A 16,963-nucleotide genomic window follows, 5' to 3' on the forward strand; every position below is an offset into this window, starting at 1 on the left:
CCTAGGAAATACTTGGTTAATGTTCCATGCCCCCGTTGAACAAACAGCAAAATATTATCGTCTACGGTGTCATACAAGACGAGAAATTAATGGAGATGTTGTATTTGCCTATGCCATTAAGCCCTCTGAGGCTTATGCAATTTCTGGAAATGCTCAAACTCTCCATGAACACTTCATAAAAGCAGCAAGTGTGGTGATGATGAGGTTCCACCCTTAGAATCCCTCATCATCGCATAAACCTACGACACCGAAGTTCAAACCCTTATTGAATCAACTTGTTCTAAGAAACCTTTAGAATGGTGGTTTAAACAAAAGCCTTTTGCAGATCTCAAACTCATTGATCCAGATAAGGAAATTCGAGTAAAACCAATGGTTTATACACTTTTGGATGTTGAGGAATTCTCAATTCTAATAAATGATCTCACAAGGACTTATACGAGCAAGTCATTCTCCGCACACTTCTCCTGCAATTCTAGTTAGAAATCATTCAGAGATAAAATCGGAAAAAGCAAGAATGGTCATTAACTATAAAAAAATTAATGAAACCACAAAAATTGATGGTTATTATCTCCCTAACAAGGAACGATTAATTGCATCCATCAGAGAAAAACAATGGTTTTCCATATTGGTTGCAAATCAGGATTTTGGTCAATTCGTCTTACCGAACGAGTCATCCCACTGACAGCATTCAGTTGTCCCTCCAGACATTATGAATGCCTTGTAATGCCCTTCGGGCTAAAACAAGCTCCTAACATCTTCCAAAGAAGAATGAATGATATCCTGAAACCATTCTTTATATTTTGTCTAGTGTATGTTGATGACATCTTAGTTTTCTCCGAAACAAGAGAACAACATACAAAATAATTAATACAGGGTTTAGAAGCCTTAATGTTGTAAATGCACTTACCAAAAAGAAAACTGAAATATTTTGTACTAAGATAAATTTCTTAGGATTAAACATTTCCTCGGGAGAAATAATTCTCCAAAATCATATTCTCAAAAAATTATCTTCGTTTCCAAATGATATAGAGGACATAAAACAACTTCAAAGGTTTTTAGGATGCCTTACATATGCTGAACAATTTTTCAAAAATTTGGCAGAGGTTTGACAATCTTTTCAGCAAAAGTTAAAAAAGATTGTTAAATGGGAATGAACTCCCGAAGACAGTACAAGAGTCATTAGGATCAAACAAATGTTAACCAAACTTCCTACCTTAACATTACCTGATCCAAATGCATTAATTATTTTAGAAACAGATGCTTCAGATCACACTTGGGCAGTTATATTAAAATGTAAAAATAATGATTTAGAAAAAGTATGTAAATACACTTCTAGAACGTTCAAATCAGCAAGAATAAATTATCATTCTTATAAGAAAGAAATTTTAGCTATAAAAAATGCTATCAAGAAATTCTTTATATATCTTGCACCTCAAGAATTTTTAGTACGTACCGATTGGGAAAACTTTGTAAATTTCACGAAATGAAACCTCGAAGACTCTCTTTGCCGAGGACTGTTACTCCGATGGCAACAATGGTTTTTTCAATTCTCTTTTACTTTTGAACATATTAAAGAAGAAACGAATTATCTACCTGATACTTTGACTCGATAATTTACTTGTGTTATAGACAGGAAAAATGGCAATGGATCCACTCAGTGGCTGCTTGCATGATCTCGTAGCAATAATTACACTCTTATAGTATTTCTCTCTACCCTACAATCTCTGTTCGACAATCTCTTAGTTCTTTCAGAATGAAGGGATATTGATGAGAAAATCACTTTCTCTCTTAGTTAATAAATCTCAAAGTTAATAAAAAGGGAAAATAACTAGAAAATAACTTTCTCTATGTTGCCTTTCTTTTCTTAATGTTGCCAAACAACAGAAAATAACTCTCCCTTTTTTTTTTCTTTTTTGTGGGTTCCAAACATGCCCTAATAAACCTATAAAAATCATTTATTAGATATTTATATATTACATTTTACTCTTTTGAATTTTTCTATTGAAAAGAGTACAAAGAGTAACTATACTTTCGATCATGTAATAGAATTTCTATTAACTTTCTATTTTATTATGTTTTGTATTTTATCTAAGATCATGTAACTAAGGTTTCGAACATTTTCCTATTATCATAAGCAAATGAGTTGACTGATACAATTGCCCTGCATTGGCTTGCATTGCTCATAACAGGTGTATCAGGTAAGAGACAATTTCATACGGTATAAGTTAATATGCAATGCATATCTGCCTACAAGTAATACCATCCTTCCTTGCTTGGAAGACGCCTTTTCAAAGTCGACTTTCAGTGTACTTCAAAATGGTTGCTAAAACATTAAAACAGTCTTATAAGTCCTGTCTTGTGCCATTAGTTGATTTCTCTAATTGATATAACAGGACTATCTATTATTAGCCAGCCAATTTCTAAAGTTTTCATCAGATTCTCTGATTCCAAAAGACTGGAGTTTGGGCTCAATTCCCTTGAAAGAACGTCTACTAAACGCCCGATTTGCTCTCTATAGAGTATAATCACAACACAATAAAATTTTAAAATATAAAATGTTAAGGTACTTCAGAGATGACTGGAGATAGAATTACGTGTAACATCATACACGGAATATCATTTCTTAGTAGCTGTTTATAAGCAATCAGACAAAGACTACTAAGGCTAATCGCGTAAAGTAGCCAATGGCCAGCTAATCATATTGCAAAAGATTTGACTAAGCAGTATCAATTGGCTACATTCATCAGTTTCACCTCCTATGGATACAACATAGTTTGAATCCTCAAATCAACATGCATCTACACAAATAAAGGCATTCTTACCAAAGAATGAAACATTTTCCTTAATGATAACAAAAACTTTCACAAATAAGAGAGATAGGAAGCTGTTTGAGGTTTTCCCCTTACTATTGGTACTGGTGGCCATAGTTGCAATAGACTGAATAATCTGCAGGAAGTAGGCTAAACTCCGTTGGTGCTTGAGCAGACCGAACACTGATCTTTAGTTGAATACAGATTTTACCCATTTTAGTCAACAAGAAAATGATGAAACACAATCCACCTGCTACTGCTATACGCTACTCAATAAGGTGGAGAGTTTGTGCAGGACAGCAGTTCTGTGAAGTGTTGCTCACAAGTTCAATATTCACAATAAACAGTATACATATGGTGTCTATCCGTTCCAAAATGGTATCATAATTATGTGGTCTGTTCCCTGCAAACAAGGAAATTCACAAGCCAACTATCTCTTGCTTAAACCATGAAAGAATCGGTGTTTCCTCCTTCGAGAGTGCCTCCGGAACAATCTTGACACGACACAAGGAACAAAGTGCAGCTGCAAAAACCATCCAAAAGTACATAAGATGAAGTGTCCATCACATAATAAAATAACAGTACAACTCGTGCAAACATTCAAGTACAGGAATTTGATGATTGAAACCATGGGGTGCACAGATTCATGTTATTCCATGCGCTAATAGTCGGTATCCAAATGCATATAGCCAACTTGACGGCAAAACTTACCTGAATTCTAGTTCTTTCTTTTTGCAGTTAGTCATTTGTGTGGTGGCTAATTAATTAGACAGTAACTTGTAAACTTTATAGGGGTGTTAATTTATGTGATTAGCTGTTTTACTGTTCTACTCATCCGTGTATAAACAGAAAAGGATTTGGGCAATTCACATGTTTACCTGATTACCATTGTTAAATGGAACATATATGGGTAAGCACACCAAATTACCCTGTTACCTGAAGACTAGGTTGTTGATTTAGGGTTGACTCTTATCCAGATTTTGATGATAATAAAACTTAATTGATCTAAAATTTGCAAACTTAGAATTTCAGATGCACTTTCTTCAAGATACACAAAATCAAAGTTTATGCAAAAGAACCGGTATAAGCATCTCAAGAGCTCGAACTTCACGAGTGTGTCAAGTCATCTTCAAGAAACACCCTTAAGAGAAGAAATAAATAATTGAAGTTTAGAGTCTAAATAGTCTAGCAAATCTCAAGTACTCTACTTATGTAAGAAAGTAGCCCCAAATTCTTCAAACTTGAGGTACAATTGAAGTTTTTGAAACTATAAGATCTTTTGCATTCATAATATGTTTTATCGATGCATACCTACTTTCAAACATTTAGAATAACTTGGGACTAAAAATAATCATGCTTTGACGTTACATTTAGTAAATTGGCTTTGGTTGGATCAATCATTGTCTGCCAATGATCGATCAACCAAATGTGCATTGGCCTATGTGAAGTTGGGTCCAAGGCCCATCCCAAAATGACTAGCCAACTTAGGAAACCTCTTCCCTAACTAACAAACTCAAGATCTTTGTACTCACTAATCTATGTAGGATATTCCTTAATACTCCCCCTCACGTGTAGGCCCTCTTTTGTGGCTCTACAAGTGGATAGTCTAGGTGTGAGCACTCTTTTGTGGCTCAACAAGTGGATAATTTAGGTGTAGGCCCTCTTTTGTGGCTCAACAAGTGGATAGTTTAGGTGTAGGCCTTCTTTTTATGGTTTTATAAATAGATAATTTAGGTGTAGGCCCTCTTTTGTGGTTCTACAAATAGATAATTTAGGTGTAGGCCCTCTTTTATTTCTCTACAAGTAAATAATTTAGGTGAAGGCCCACATATGAGTTCTCGCTCTGATACCATGTGAAGTTGGGTCCAAGGCCCATCCCAAAATGACTAACCAACTTAGGAAACCTCATTCCCAACTAATAAACTCAAGATCTTTATACTCACTAATCAATGTGGGACTATTCCTTAAAAGCCTAAAATATACAATATGATCAATCAATCAAGAAAGATAGATCTATCAATCAGAATTTAGCCAAAAAGTCTTATAAAGCATGATAAATATTTTTTTGTGGACTGATTGACCAATCTTGTCTAGGATATGAAAAATTATGAAGCATGATAGATCATACCATTAGATTGATCAATCATACTGAAGTTTGCCATTGAGGGACATAATGCATGATCGATCATAGGTTTACCATCGAGTGATCATACATGTACTGTACAGACAGTAAGAAGATTGCATGATCAATCAATCTAAATACACTGATCGATCAACTAAATGTGTCAAACCCAACTAAATTATATTAATCGATCAATCCAACGATCAACAAGCCATTGTTTGACAAAAACTATAGTCATTACATACGATTGATTGATCATTACTTTGCATTGATCAATTAATGTCATGTCAACTTTTTACAAACGACAAAACAACGACTAGTTTGGCTTGAGAAACTTATAAATACCCCACCAAATGTGCCTTTGAGAAGTTAATGAACATTTTTTTGGTATACCTACACCATTCAAAACATTCAATATTAAAATTCCTTCCTAAATTCATTTTTTAGAGAAAAACACCTCTTTGCAAAATTTTCAACTCCTCACAAAATTTCCTCCTTACATTCAATTAGACAAGCTCCATATCATCTTCAAATTAAGCATCAAAATTGGAGGCTTGGATAATTCAAAGGTATAAGTTTTTCTTGTTCTTGTAATTTTATATTTTATTTGATAGATTCATCTAGAACCGACAATGAAATCTAGAAAGAAGTGTTTGCTAGAGCTAGAATCAAGTAAAATCTCTGGGGAAATTTCTTGTAATCGTGTATTTGGGCACAAACGTGGCTTAAAAGAAAGTCGGAATTCCAACTAATAGAGCTTAAATTAGTGGAATTTCCCAAGTATGGGGTCTTAAGTTGTGAATACCAATAGGGGAACATTGATAACAAAACAACTTGTGCTATTTGTGGTGTATGATTTTCTATTTTTTTTATTTTTTAATTTGAGCACACTTAATTTAGTTTCCAAAACTCAATTCACCCCCATCCCCCTCTTGAGAAGTCACCTGTGGCAGCACAGGTTAAGATTATTAGGCTAGGATGAAGTAGAGCTCAATAACTCATTTTACGCTTACATCTTTAGGCTGTGTTTGGTAGTAGAAGAGAAAGCGGAGAGAAATGAAAAAATAGAGAAAAGGAAGAGAACGAGAAAAGGAAAAAATGAGATTCTTTTCTCTTGTTTGGGAGATGAGAGAGAAAACAAAAGAGAAACAATGTTACTCTAGTTTTGATACACATGAAAAATAGAAAAGAAGTTAGAAAGTTTAAATAATATTTCAGAAAACATTAAAGATTGAAACTGAATTTGAAGTCAAAAGCTCTATTGCCAATGCTATGGCCATGCCGATGTTTGAATTTGAATGCTCTGCATTTTCAGCAGCATACATGGATGCTATAGCAACTTCAACTACAGCCATGCACAAGGCAGCTTGAATTTGAGTATTATCCATGCTTGCCACTCTTTCCTTTAAAATTTTGTTACCACTCAACTCCTTGCTGTTGAACCAGTCTTCAATTGATGCTCAGTAGGACAATCCAATCAATGGTCCCCACAGCTATTTAAGCAATAGAAGCTCAGAAAACCACATCTGAAACCGCACATGTGCAAGGACAAATTACCTATGCAAGGAAAGAACGCTTTTAGAGCAACATCAGGTTTTGTATCTGCAACATCTGATTTCTTTTTCTGCGCAAGTGCTTTAGAGATTTTAGCAGCAGAGACACTCCTCAATCTTGAAAGAAACTCCAAGAGCTCCTTCAGTGTTTTGGGAGGGATCTTGTAAATTTCCAGACCTCCCCCATCGACATGAAAACATCCCATTTTCAAGGAAGAATTCAATTCATACCAATCTCCCATATCTTTAACCAACTCATATTCAGAAAACAAAAAGAGCTCCATTTCCTATCGCCGTCCAAATTCCAAGAACCACAAACAGCAGTTTTGAAGAGCAGGTATGAGAGAGTCTTACGTGACTCTCACCGAAAGAAGTCTCATAGAACAGTGATTAATATAGCAAAATCGTAAACAACTGTGTCGAAGAGCAGGTATGAGATAGTTTTACATGACACTCAGAGAAATAAGTCTCACAAAGCAGTAATTAATATGGAAAAATCTTACATGAGTCTTATGGGAGGATGTCTCATAGAAGTGTTACAGTTAAAAGGTGTTTTAGTTATTTCAGTCTTCTATTTATATTCAGTTGTTCAGAAGTGTTAAACTTTGGGTGCAACTGAGACGAGGGTAATTTAATAGTAATCGAATTCTACTTCTTTCTTCGATTATAAATAGAGGCTCATCGTACTCAAATTAAAACAAGTCAATCAAATATTTTTCTTTTCCAAAAATTCAACAAGTATAAGTTCTCTACTTTTATCTGGTAATCCCACCAATGAAACGGTTTGCAATCTTGGATTTCTCGCCCTATAATTCATCACAAGTACATGAGAAGATGCAGGAAGAAAGAGGAAGTGGACACAAGAACCGATTGATGCCTCGTGCTTGCTTTCTTCTTCTTTTGGCTCCGGAATCCAAATTCCAAAATTAAAAAAACAGATGAAGAAATTGAGCTCCCATTCTTTTGGCTCTACAGGGGAGAGACTCCACCAGAGCCAGACAGGACCAGCTAGTCAGACACTTGCCAAAGAGAAACAAAAAAGGCAAAAGAATCTGTTATGGTCCCTGGATCTAACACAGCGATTCGTAAGGAAGAAGAGAAGAAAGAAAATCAAGCCTAAGGGAAGCTTGAAAACCCTTGAGCTCGTTCAGGAGAACTCAAATCCTCTGTTTTAACCTAAATTTTGACTTTCTTCTTTTCATTCCATTCCCCCTCTAAATAGGGTTCATGTCCACAAGGTTCAAGAGAAAATTACAATTTTGCCCCTTCATGGTATTTAACTTGAAAAGTAAACTAAATGACTAAGTAACTGACTCAGTTAGGGTAATTGACTCAACCATGGTGTCTCTGCCTGACTCGGCCTGCTATTGGGTTTATAACATTATAAAATTACAATTTTTCTCTTCCATGGCATTTAACTTGAAAGGTAAACTAAATGACTAAGTAACTGACTCAGTCAGAGTAATTGACTCAGCCATGGTGTCTCTGCCTGACTCGGCTTGCTATTGGGTTCATAACATTATACCCCCCTTGGAGAACGAGCTTGTCCTCAAGGTCGAAGGTAGGGATGCGTGCCGAACGTCACCACATCTCCCCAAGTAGCATTTGTGGTATCCGCGGCAAACCATTTCATGACAAAAGCGGCAGCCAGGCCTTGCTCTGCCCTCCATCAGTCCTAGACTGGTGTGAAACGACCCCTCACTACGACCTCCCATTTGCAAGGTTGCACTGCCCACACTTTTCGTGGTCATGGCGGAGAACCAGCATGGCAGCAACAACGTCATGACCACCCCCCTGGAACTGAGAAGACTCAGCAGCACTAACCCCCTCAATTTGTTGCACCTTGAAACACTCAGAGGCCTGAAACCATCATGGAAAACAGGATCTGCATTGTGACAATGTATGGTGGGTGGAGCCATTCCATAGTGTAGTGCCAAGACAGCAAAGAGTGCTTCAACTGCCCCAGCTGTCCCAAGGAGATGACCAGTATCACCCTTTTTTTTTTTGAGACAATACCAAGGCCCCTGAACTTGCATTGGCTTCAACAACATCACCCAGTGTAGTGGATGTGTCATGAGCATTTACATAGTCCACTTGATTCGGATGAAGCCTTGACTGGTGTAGCGCAGTAGTCATAGCCAAAATGCCCCCCCTCCCATCAGTATGTGGCTGAGTAATGTGATCAGCGTCACCTGACATGTCATGGCCACAAATCTCAGCATAAATACTGATGCCACGTTCCTTTGCCTGTTCAAGATTATCTTCTCTGCTATTATCATCCTCATGCCAGAGTTCATGCCACTCGAACCTATCAGTCATGTAATCCATATCCACTGTTGAGCTAAGGCCATAAGCTCTTATACTGGTTGGTTCATTGTCATAAACAGCAATTACAACATTAGTGGAGCCAGTTAGTGGCAGAAGCAATCGAGCACTATCACTTACCATGCAAGAGGTCAAGGTGACAAATAATGGAGTATAACTGAGAATGAAGGCCCTGCCTCTGTTTAAGATGGGTCTTGCGCTAAACTTCCCAACCTCCAGATGCATGAAAAGACCTGAGACTTGTTCCCGCTATAGAAAGAGGAATTTTGTGGCTTGAGAAAGGAATCCAGTAGAGAGAGCCGCTGGTCCCATAGGTCTGAATCAATGAGGAAGCAACGCCTCACACAATTGAGCTCCAAAATATCTGAAGCTACCTGGGCAAAGTCTGAATAATCCTGGGCAGCAAACCGCAGCAATCCTTCATTTTCATTTCATGCCTTCTTCAACATAGCTTTCAGCTCATTAACACGACTAAGCAGGATACTCACTTTAGAAGTTTCAAATCCAGACATTACAAGCTTCTGCCCGCTGTCCTGAAGTACATCAAACACCTCACCAGACATAAATTCCAGGTTCTTCGAAATCTCTACCGCTTCTGTTTGAATCCATTTCTGATGACATTGGTCATTAAGTTCCAAAATCAGAGGTGAGTGATGAAAGGTGTCCACCATGCTTACTGCAACAGCAGCAGCAATTTTTTCTTTTCATCATCATCTCAGTTTCAATATCTTCAAGAATGGCATGTGCATTAAGAACACTGTTTCTGTTCTCAACAACAGTACTGTATTTCCTCACCTTTCCCTATTCAATAAGACTTCTGAGCACAGACTTCCCATATTCCCCCTTTCTTTTCGTCCTTTTATCAAACATAAGAGTTACAAATTTTTCGATCCCATAATCAACGGTATTCAGCTCCCTCCAACACATTCCAGAAATTCCAACAGAACTTCCAGCAGGCAAATTATTCAGGGACATCAATTGAAAAAGAGAGGTAAAAGCAGACTCCATTTTCTGGTAGATGTTTGTCATGTTTTCAATAAAAAGAGCAGTCCTTACCTCTTGTGATGGATAATGGAACATGCACATTGGACCTTTCAACTTGAATTCCACTGATCTTGACAAACAAGAACTGCACATACTCTTCTGCAACAGCAAATTCATCTCCTGGGCATGCCGGGCTATATCACCCACACCACCATCAGGGTCCTCGTCCTGTTGTGGCAATTTCCGACCGAACATCATTGTTCCAAAAGTGTCTTCTTCCGTCAAGGCCACACTCTCCACGGTGAAATCAATTGTTCTGGGTTGTTGTTCTTTCCTGTTCCAATCACCGTCATCGCCGAGAAGAACTACCTGAGGAAGCTTTCCCCGACGGCAAATAGCGGAGGCATCTGGCCGGAATTTTTCGTGGAGCTTCTCGGCTCGGGAATTTTCAGTCTCCCCGACTGCTGATTTCACGACTCTGGGTGTCGGCGCTGGATTTCCATGCTCGGAGGAGTTAGGGCGACCCTCTGCTGGACGGCTGTTCCCGACGGTGAACAGGGAGTCTCGGGAATTTCCGAGACAGAGTCCCCATGGTGGGTGCCATTCCCATTTTTCCACTAGTCGATCTGCGTTGCAGTCTGCCTATTCCCGATGGCGAACAATAGCAAATCGGGGCTGAAGTTTCGAATAGGGTTGGCACTCGTCGGACTGTTCCGAAAGGCTTTTGGCCCCATAAGCCGTTGGTTTTGGAGTGACAGGCTCCCCGTGTTCGGAAATCCCGGCTCTGGAATTCCTTGCTTGACGATTTGAGGTTGGCCGATGAACAACAGCAACTATTCATCTTCCAGAATAGCGACCTTCCTTTCTGAAAAAAAAATTTGATGCTTCTCGAATTCTAGCAACTTATCTTTCATGTTAATGGCAGACTGATGTAACATTGCTGAAATTTCTGCGCGCAGTACCGAACATATTTCAACTACGATCCACGAATTGCTCATTGTGTTTCTGCTCTGATACCAAGTTGTTACGGTCCCTGGATCTAACATGGCGATTCGTAAGGAAGAAGAAGAGAAGAAAGAAAATCAAGCCTAACAGAAGCTTGAAAACCCTCGAGCTCGTTTAGGAGAACTCATATCCTCTGTTTTAACCTAAATTTTGACTTTCTTCTTTTCATTCCATTCCCCCCTCTAAATAGGGTTCATGTCCACAAGGTTCAAGAGAAAATTACAGTTTTGCCCCTCCATGGCATTTAACTTGAAAAGTAAACTAAATGACCAAGTAACTGACTCAATTAGAGTAATTGACTCAACCATGGTATCTCTGCCTAACTCGGCCTGCTATTTGGTTTATAACATTAGAAAATTACAATTTTGCCCTTCCATGGCATTTAACTTGAAAGGTAAACTAAATGATTAAGTAACTAACTCAGTCAGAGTAATTGACTCAGCCATGGTGTCTCTGCTTGACTCGGCCTGCTATTGGGTTCATAAAAGAATCAAGAGGAAGATAGAAGAATAGAGACAGGGAGAGAAAGAGGGGAGTCTAATAAAATTTTCTCCCTTCATTCTCTTTCTTTCTTTTCTCTCTAGATTCCACCATTCTAAAGAAAAAAATACTATAACTAAGACAAAAACTCCCTTTGTCTCCTATTTTCTTTTCTCTCCAGGATTTGTTGCTTCTAAAACAAAGAAATTGACTCTCACCCTTTTCTTATCTTTTCTTTTCTGTTTCTGTACTGCCAAATGCAGCCTAAAAGAATCCAAAATTCATTGACCCCTATGCGTCACTACCCAATTCTCCTCCTTGCTAGCAAGAACTATGCAACTGAAGGACAATATGTACCTTTATGACTGTATCATTTCATAGATGATCAAGTTTTCTTAATTTTTTAGTGTTTATTGACACATGACATTATGTAATTCTTTGGCTGCATTATAATTTAAAAGATCGGGATTATCCTACAGCATCCAATTTAACAAGATGGTCTTGTTACAATTTTGTGTAACAATTGATAAATTTTTTAGTTATATATATATATATATATATAGTTTTTTTTAAAAGGGTGCATTTTTATAGGTTACCCATCTATTTCCTGATTTCCTGTTCACCAGTTGGTAAATGGGTAAATAAAAAAAAATAGGGAAACTCAATTTAGTAAGAGTATAAGACGAATAGATTACTAGCAAATAAAATGGGTAACAGAATACACTTCTTCTATTCTGTCCATTACCTGTTTACACCTCTATGTTGAGTATATGAAGCATCGTGTAGGGCCAAAAATTAAGTAATTGGTACCTGAGAGTTGTTATTAATGCCAAAATTTTGAAGTTGAGAGTTGTCATCAGTGAGCTTCTCGTTATAATATTCAAGATAACAGTTTGCCCATACATGCCTCCTACATAAACAGTTTCTAACTTAAGTCAGCATATTTCATTGTTGCAAATGAATAGAAATAAAAGGCAATTGCAATAAGAGCATGAAGTTGCTTGGAGATTTTATAAAAGTTGAGAAAGTAAAAGCGTTTAGTCATATCTACTTCATGATCTGAGCTTTCTCATTGTAAGACACACTCTAATACAAATTACACGAGCACAAATTGCATTTAGTATCCATACCATGAAATATGCCTGTGGCCCATTTGAGCTTCCTCTGTCTCGTTCATTTTCTTCTGAATTGCTACTTTCAGATCTTTAACTGTGGCTGAGTTCATTACAGCAACCTCTTCATCCATATAGCATGTCTTGTCAGTTATCAGAATAAAATGAAATCCATTGCCCTACAAATCAAAATGAAGCTCAAAAAGCTAACAAATTATTAAAAAATCCTATTAAGGGTAACTTGTCTCGCAAGTCAAAGTTTTTCACAGACATAATTGCACCATAGGGCTGACAGCAGGGTTTGATGGCCAAATGGTGTGGTGTCAAGTGTGAGGTCTTGAGTTCAAGTCTCTTTGGAGATTGGGATTTGGGGTTTGGTGTTAGTGTGTATTCATAAAAAATGTAAGACTACAAAGGTGCTCAGAAGTTACATTTAAAAAAGCGTTGATAAGACTAAGACTATCAGTAACATTTTAGCATGAGTGCGGATCAGGCTAAGACTATCAGGAATATTTTTCTTCTGTAAGCTGCAGTCCCTGTGGCAGTCACAAGTCATTTAGTTAAATTGGATGTATGAAGACACTTAGATTGGTCAAGGAAACAAGTAAATAGGGGAATTACGCCATAACAGCTAAAATAAAATGCCTTGCAAGATTGCATGTACTTTCACATCATAGTATTTATTTATTTTCTGTAAAGACAAATCAGAGTAAAATTGAACTGTTGCATAACCCAATTATCTTCCTTGATCACCCTTCAACAGAAAGAAGTGTCAGACTAAAGTTCAATCCAGTATCTACTTCGTAACAGGGCTCAAAAGACGAAAAGCAGTCTTTCAGACATTTCATCGAACATTTCCCAACACAAAAACACTTGTAAATCTAACAATCAGAAGAACGGGGCGAGAAAGGCATATAGTAAATAAACTAACCTCGTCTAGGACAAAACTCGCTCGTCATATTAAAAGAAATCAACAAATTAAAAGCGAGAAACATACCAATGGAAGTATTATCCATCTTGATAACAGAGACTTTCATGGCACTTCCAAGTTCGAGGCTAATTAGTGTGTCGACGTCCGATAGAGAAGGTTTCCTCGGGACGTCAGCAAGGACGGGATCATCAAGTAGCGTGGCTAACATCGACTGCAACCGAGCCTTCTTTAGTTCAGAAGTACCACAGCTATAAGAAGCGCCCTCAGCCTCTTCCGTCACCATGGAACCGGAAGATGCAGTAGCTTCCATTCCTTCCGTTTCCTCGCCGAGAAGAGGAGAGTGGCGAGGGCGCATCTAGTCTTTCTCGAAAGACCGGGAATGCCTTGAATATCATTTCAACCCGTCTGATACCGGACCGGTTACTCATGGAGCTGAACCGGACAATACCGACCGACCACCAGTCTTGAGTCTACCACATTAGCGGACACGTACAAAACTCAATGGGCTGCATCGGAAGAAACGGAGTATCGCGGCGGCTCGGTATGGGCACCAGGCTGCTGTGGTTCTCCCTGCCTGCTTCCTCTCCTCGCGGCGGCCTGGACAAGGCCGGCCACCTTCTCCTATCAGCGTTAGACCTCACAGATGCCACTGCAACCGACCGCCTCATCCGCAAGTTCGTTGCTTCTTGTCCCAAACAACTCGCTTTAGACACTTTCTCCCACCTCCCATCTTAACGGCTTGTCTCCTTCGCTCAGCCGGTAATCATGTATTGACTTCTTCCGATCTTTTCTTTCTTCCTTCTGTAAAGGTCTCCTTACACGGAATGTGTAGATGTATAAAAGAATCAGCGAGGCTCCGTGGTACAAGTGGAACCCCAAGCTCCTTGCCGAGCTCGCCGCTTACTGGAGAAGCAGCATATGTATGAAGAGTCGCAGGCCTGAATTTCTGATTATTCCGAAATTTCCCCTCCCGGGATCTTGGCATTTTCTACTGTGAATTAATGGAGCCCTGTTAGTGCCCTCTGTGAAATGTATCCCGTTAGTGCACTCTGTGTAAGTTGGGAGGGAAAGTAAATTACCAATGTAATATACTTTCCAGCACAACGAGAGGGAAAGTGAATTCAGAGGGGTCGAGCAATGAATTCATTTTCCCTCCAGCAATTATGTCTGGCTGTCGGGAGGGCCGTCGAACGAAACATTTTGGGGGAAAAAAAAATTTCATTGCTCTCGCTCGCGACCTTCGGCTATTTCAATCACCCCTTCTCCAACCTCTCCCCAGCGATCGCTGATTCTCTTCCTCTCATCGTCCCCAGCACCGACGACCTTCGGCGACTTCTCTCCCCCCTCTGCAACCTCTTCGGCTTGATTCGAAAGAAACTAGGTAAACCCTTCTTACTGGAATTTCTTCTTTTTGTGTATCTCTCGACCATAGAAAAACGTCGAATCCTTGTTCCCTTTTAAGCCGTTTAGGATTTATTTCCCTGCACAGCTTCCCTTTTTCGTCCATCTCCCAGACTCGTTTGGGTTTTCATGGTGTAGGAGATGAAAAACGGAGTGGGCACTTTCGCTTGACTTTCTGATTTAGGCATTACGAGGAGGAGATATATATATTATATTCTCTTTTTGTTCTTCCTGCGTTTTCTTCTGCACTTCTCTTCCAGTTGAGTTGTGTCGAAGCCCAAAAGTGCCTCCAATCCGGTACAAAATTTGGCGCTCTGAAAAGGGCCTACTTGAAAGCCAGTGAGGCCATTTTCTTCCGCGATTACATTCGAAGAATAGCATGAAGCGTTCCTTGATACAGGAGAATGTCTTCCAGAGACCATTTTTTGGGTTAGAATCCTTTTTCTATTGCTCTCGTTTATTTTTTATTGTAGTTCTTCCTATCTGCTAGTTTCGTTTGGGGAGAAAATAGCCTTAGTTCGTGTAGCTTCGACGAATCATTTTATTTCTTGGTCGACAGATACTAAGCTGTCATTTTCTATTATTCTATTGGGCTCTGCGTTGAGATTGTGGTATTTCTTGGTCTTGCCGTCGATCCGTTTTCATGGTGTAGGAGATGAAAAATGGAGTGGGCACTCTCTGTTACTGTTTCATTTCTTCGAGTTCGATTTCCTCTCTTTGACTTCTTGTTGTTGTTGTGTTTAAACTAAAAGAACCTCCCATTTTAATTTTTCTACGTGTGTCAATAAGAAGTTTTGTTGAGGTGAAAACTGGGAGTGATCAGAAGGTAAATGTTTTTCTGTATGAAAAACTATAGCAACAGGGCATCAATGTTTGTCCATCGCCCATTTGGTTATTCTGCAGTAATTTGTACAGCAATGATCAACTACAAACAAAGAGATTAACCTTATATTCTCTTTATCACTATGTTACTTCCCTTGAGTCTCAATTTTTTATCTTTATGTATTAGCCTTATATTCTCTTTATCACTATGTTACTTAATGTTTTAGTGGCATTTACTATTTTTAAGCGGTAACCCCCACCCTTTTTTGCATCTCCCCCTTCCCTTTCTTTTACTCTTTTTTGAAGAACAAATTATTTTTTATTAATTGTCTACTTGTTATGAGTTTTAAATGGCTGAAAGGAGGAAAAATACAGACAGTATGGATGAAACTACAAAGAGAGCATACGACACATGGGCGTGCGACAAAGACAGTAAAATGTTTGATTTACTCATTGAGCAAGTCAATTTGGCTAAATTCAATGCAATATAATAGACTTACACAAATGTTGACAATTTTAACCTATATCTACGAGACACATTTGATTTTGTATGAATGACGTTGATTATTGAGTATTTGTGGTAAACAGTGAATGAGAATATAGTTTGAAAAAATGTGGGTAAAAATTTAATGTGTTTTTTGTATGCCAAAATGGTTAAAAATTATTATTGTTTGTGTTCAATACGTAAATGTTGAGACTTTTCTAATGGTATAGGTTGTATTAACATGTTTAGACATAAATAATTGAATGTGTTTGAACTATATTTTCATTATCGAATGTCTAGTATTTTAGGTACCCATGGATAATTTACCAGATAGGGAGAAAATATGTATTTGTATTGCAACTTACAGGGTTGCACTTGTCTTTGTCAATTCATACTTAAATTATTATAATATGCAAGTACAACATTCTTATGATATGGGTGGTTCACGATATTTAAAGAAAACATTAGAAAAATCGCCTATTAAATTTCGAAAAGTAGAGGACTCTTATTTGATACAAGGACAATATCTGTGGAAGAACAAATTGTATATTTTTGTATCATTGTTGGTCAACAACAATCGTATAGTGTCACCTCAGAGATGTTTGAAATATCAAATTGGACAATTAGTACGTATTTTAACAAGGTGTTAAATGCTATTATCAAACTACAATCTGCTTACATGAAACGACTGTAAAGACGTATTCATTCAAAGATCTTGAATAATGATATCTATTATCCATATTTTAAGGTAAATATAAAGCCGTTTGATGAATAATTTTCAGTTATTATAAAATATTTGTTTGTACTAATGATTTTTTTATTAGGATTGTATTGGTGTCATCGATGGTACTCATATTAAAGCACATATCCCGTTTTATCAACAAACAAGATTCTGGAACAGGAAGGGTTTCCTCTCACAGAATGTAATGGCATC

General features: G+C 38.0%; 1 protein-coding gene and 1 pseudogene across 1 annotated transcript; one reads left to right on the forward strand and one right to left on the reverse strand.

Moving 5' to 3' along the window:
* Positions 1-2,737: 2,737 nt before the first annotated feature.
* LOC137938902 (U11/U12 small nuclear ribonucleoprotein 25 kDa protein) lies at positions 2,738-13,947 on the reverse strand. The gene is made up of 4 exons (XM_068784001.1): positions 13,389-13,947; positions 12,410-12,515; positions 12,090-12,189; positions 2,738-3,333 (listed from the first exon to the last, which is right to left on the reverse strand). Exons 1-4 carry the CDS (start codon positions 13,675-13,677, stop codon positions 3,241-3,243), a joined length of 588 nt encoding a protein of 195 aa, XP_068640102.1. The 5' UTR covers positions 13,678-13,947; the 3' UTR covers positions 2,738-3,240.
* Positions 13,824-14,324, forward strand: LOC137938239 (pentatricopeptide repeat-containing protein At2g17033-like; annotated as a pseudogene).
* Positions 14,325-16,963: the final 2,639 nt, after the last annotated feature.

Source organism: Aristolochia californica, unplaced genomic scaffold (genome assembly GCF_029961685.1).
Source record: "Aristolochia californica isolate CCGP_79_NKW_82.1479 unplaced genomic scaffold, dmAriCali1.0.hap1 SCAF_8, whole genome shotgun sequence".
In the NCBI taxonomy this organism is placed as follows: domain Eukaryota; kingdom Viridiplantae; phylum Streptophyta; class Magnoliopsida; order Piperales; family Aristolochiaceae; genus Aristolochia; species Aristolochia californica.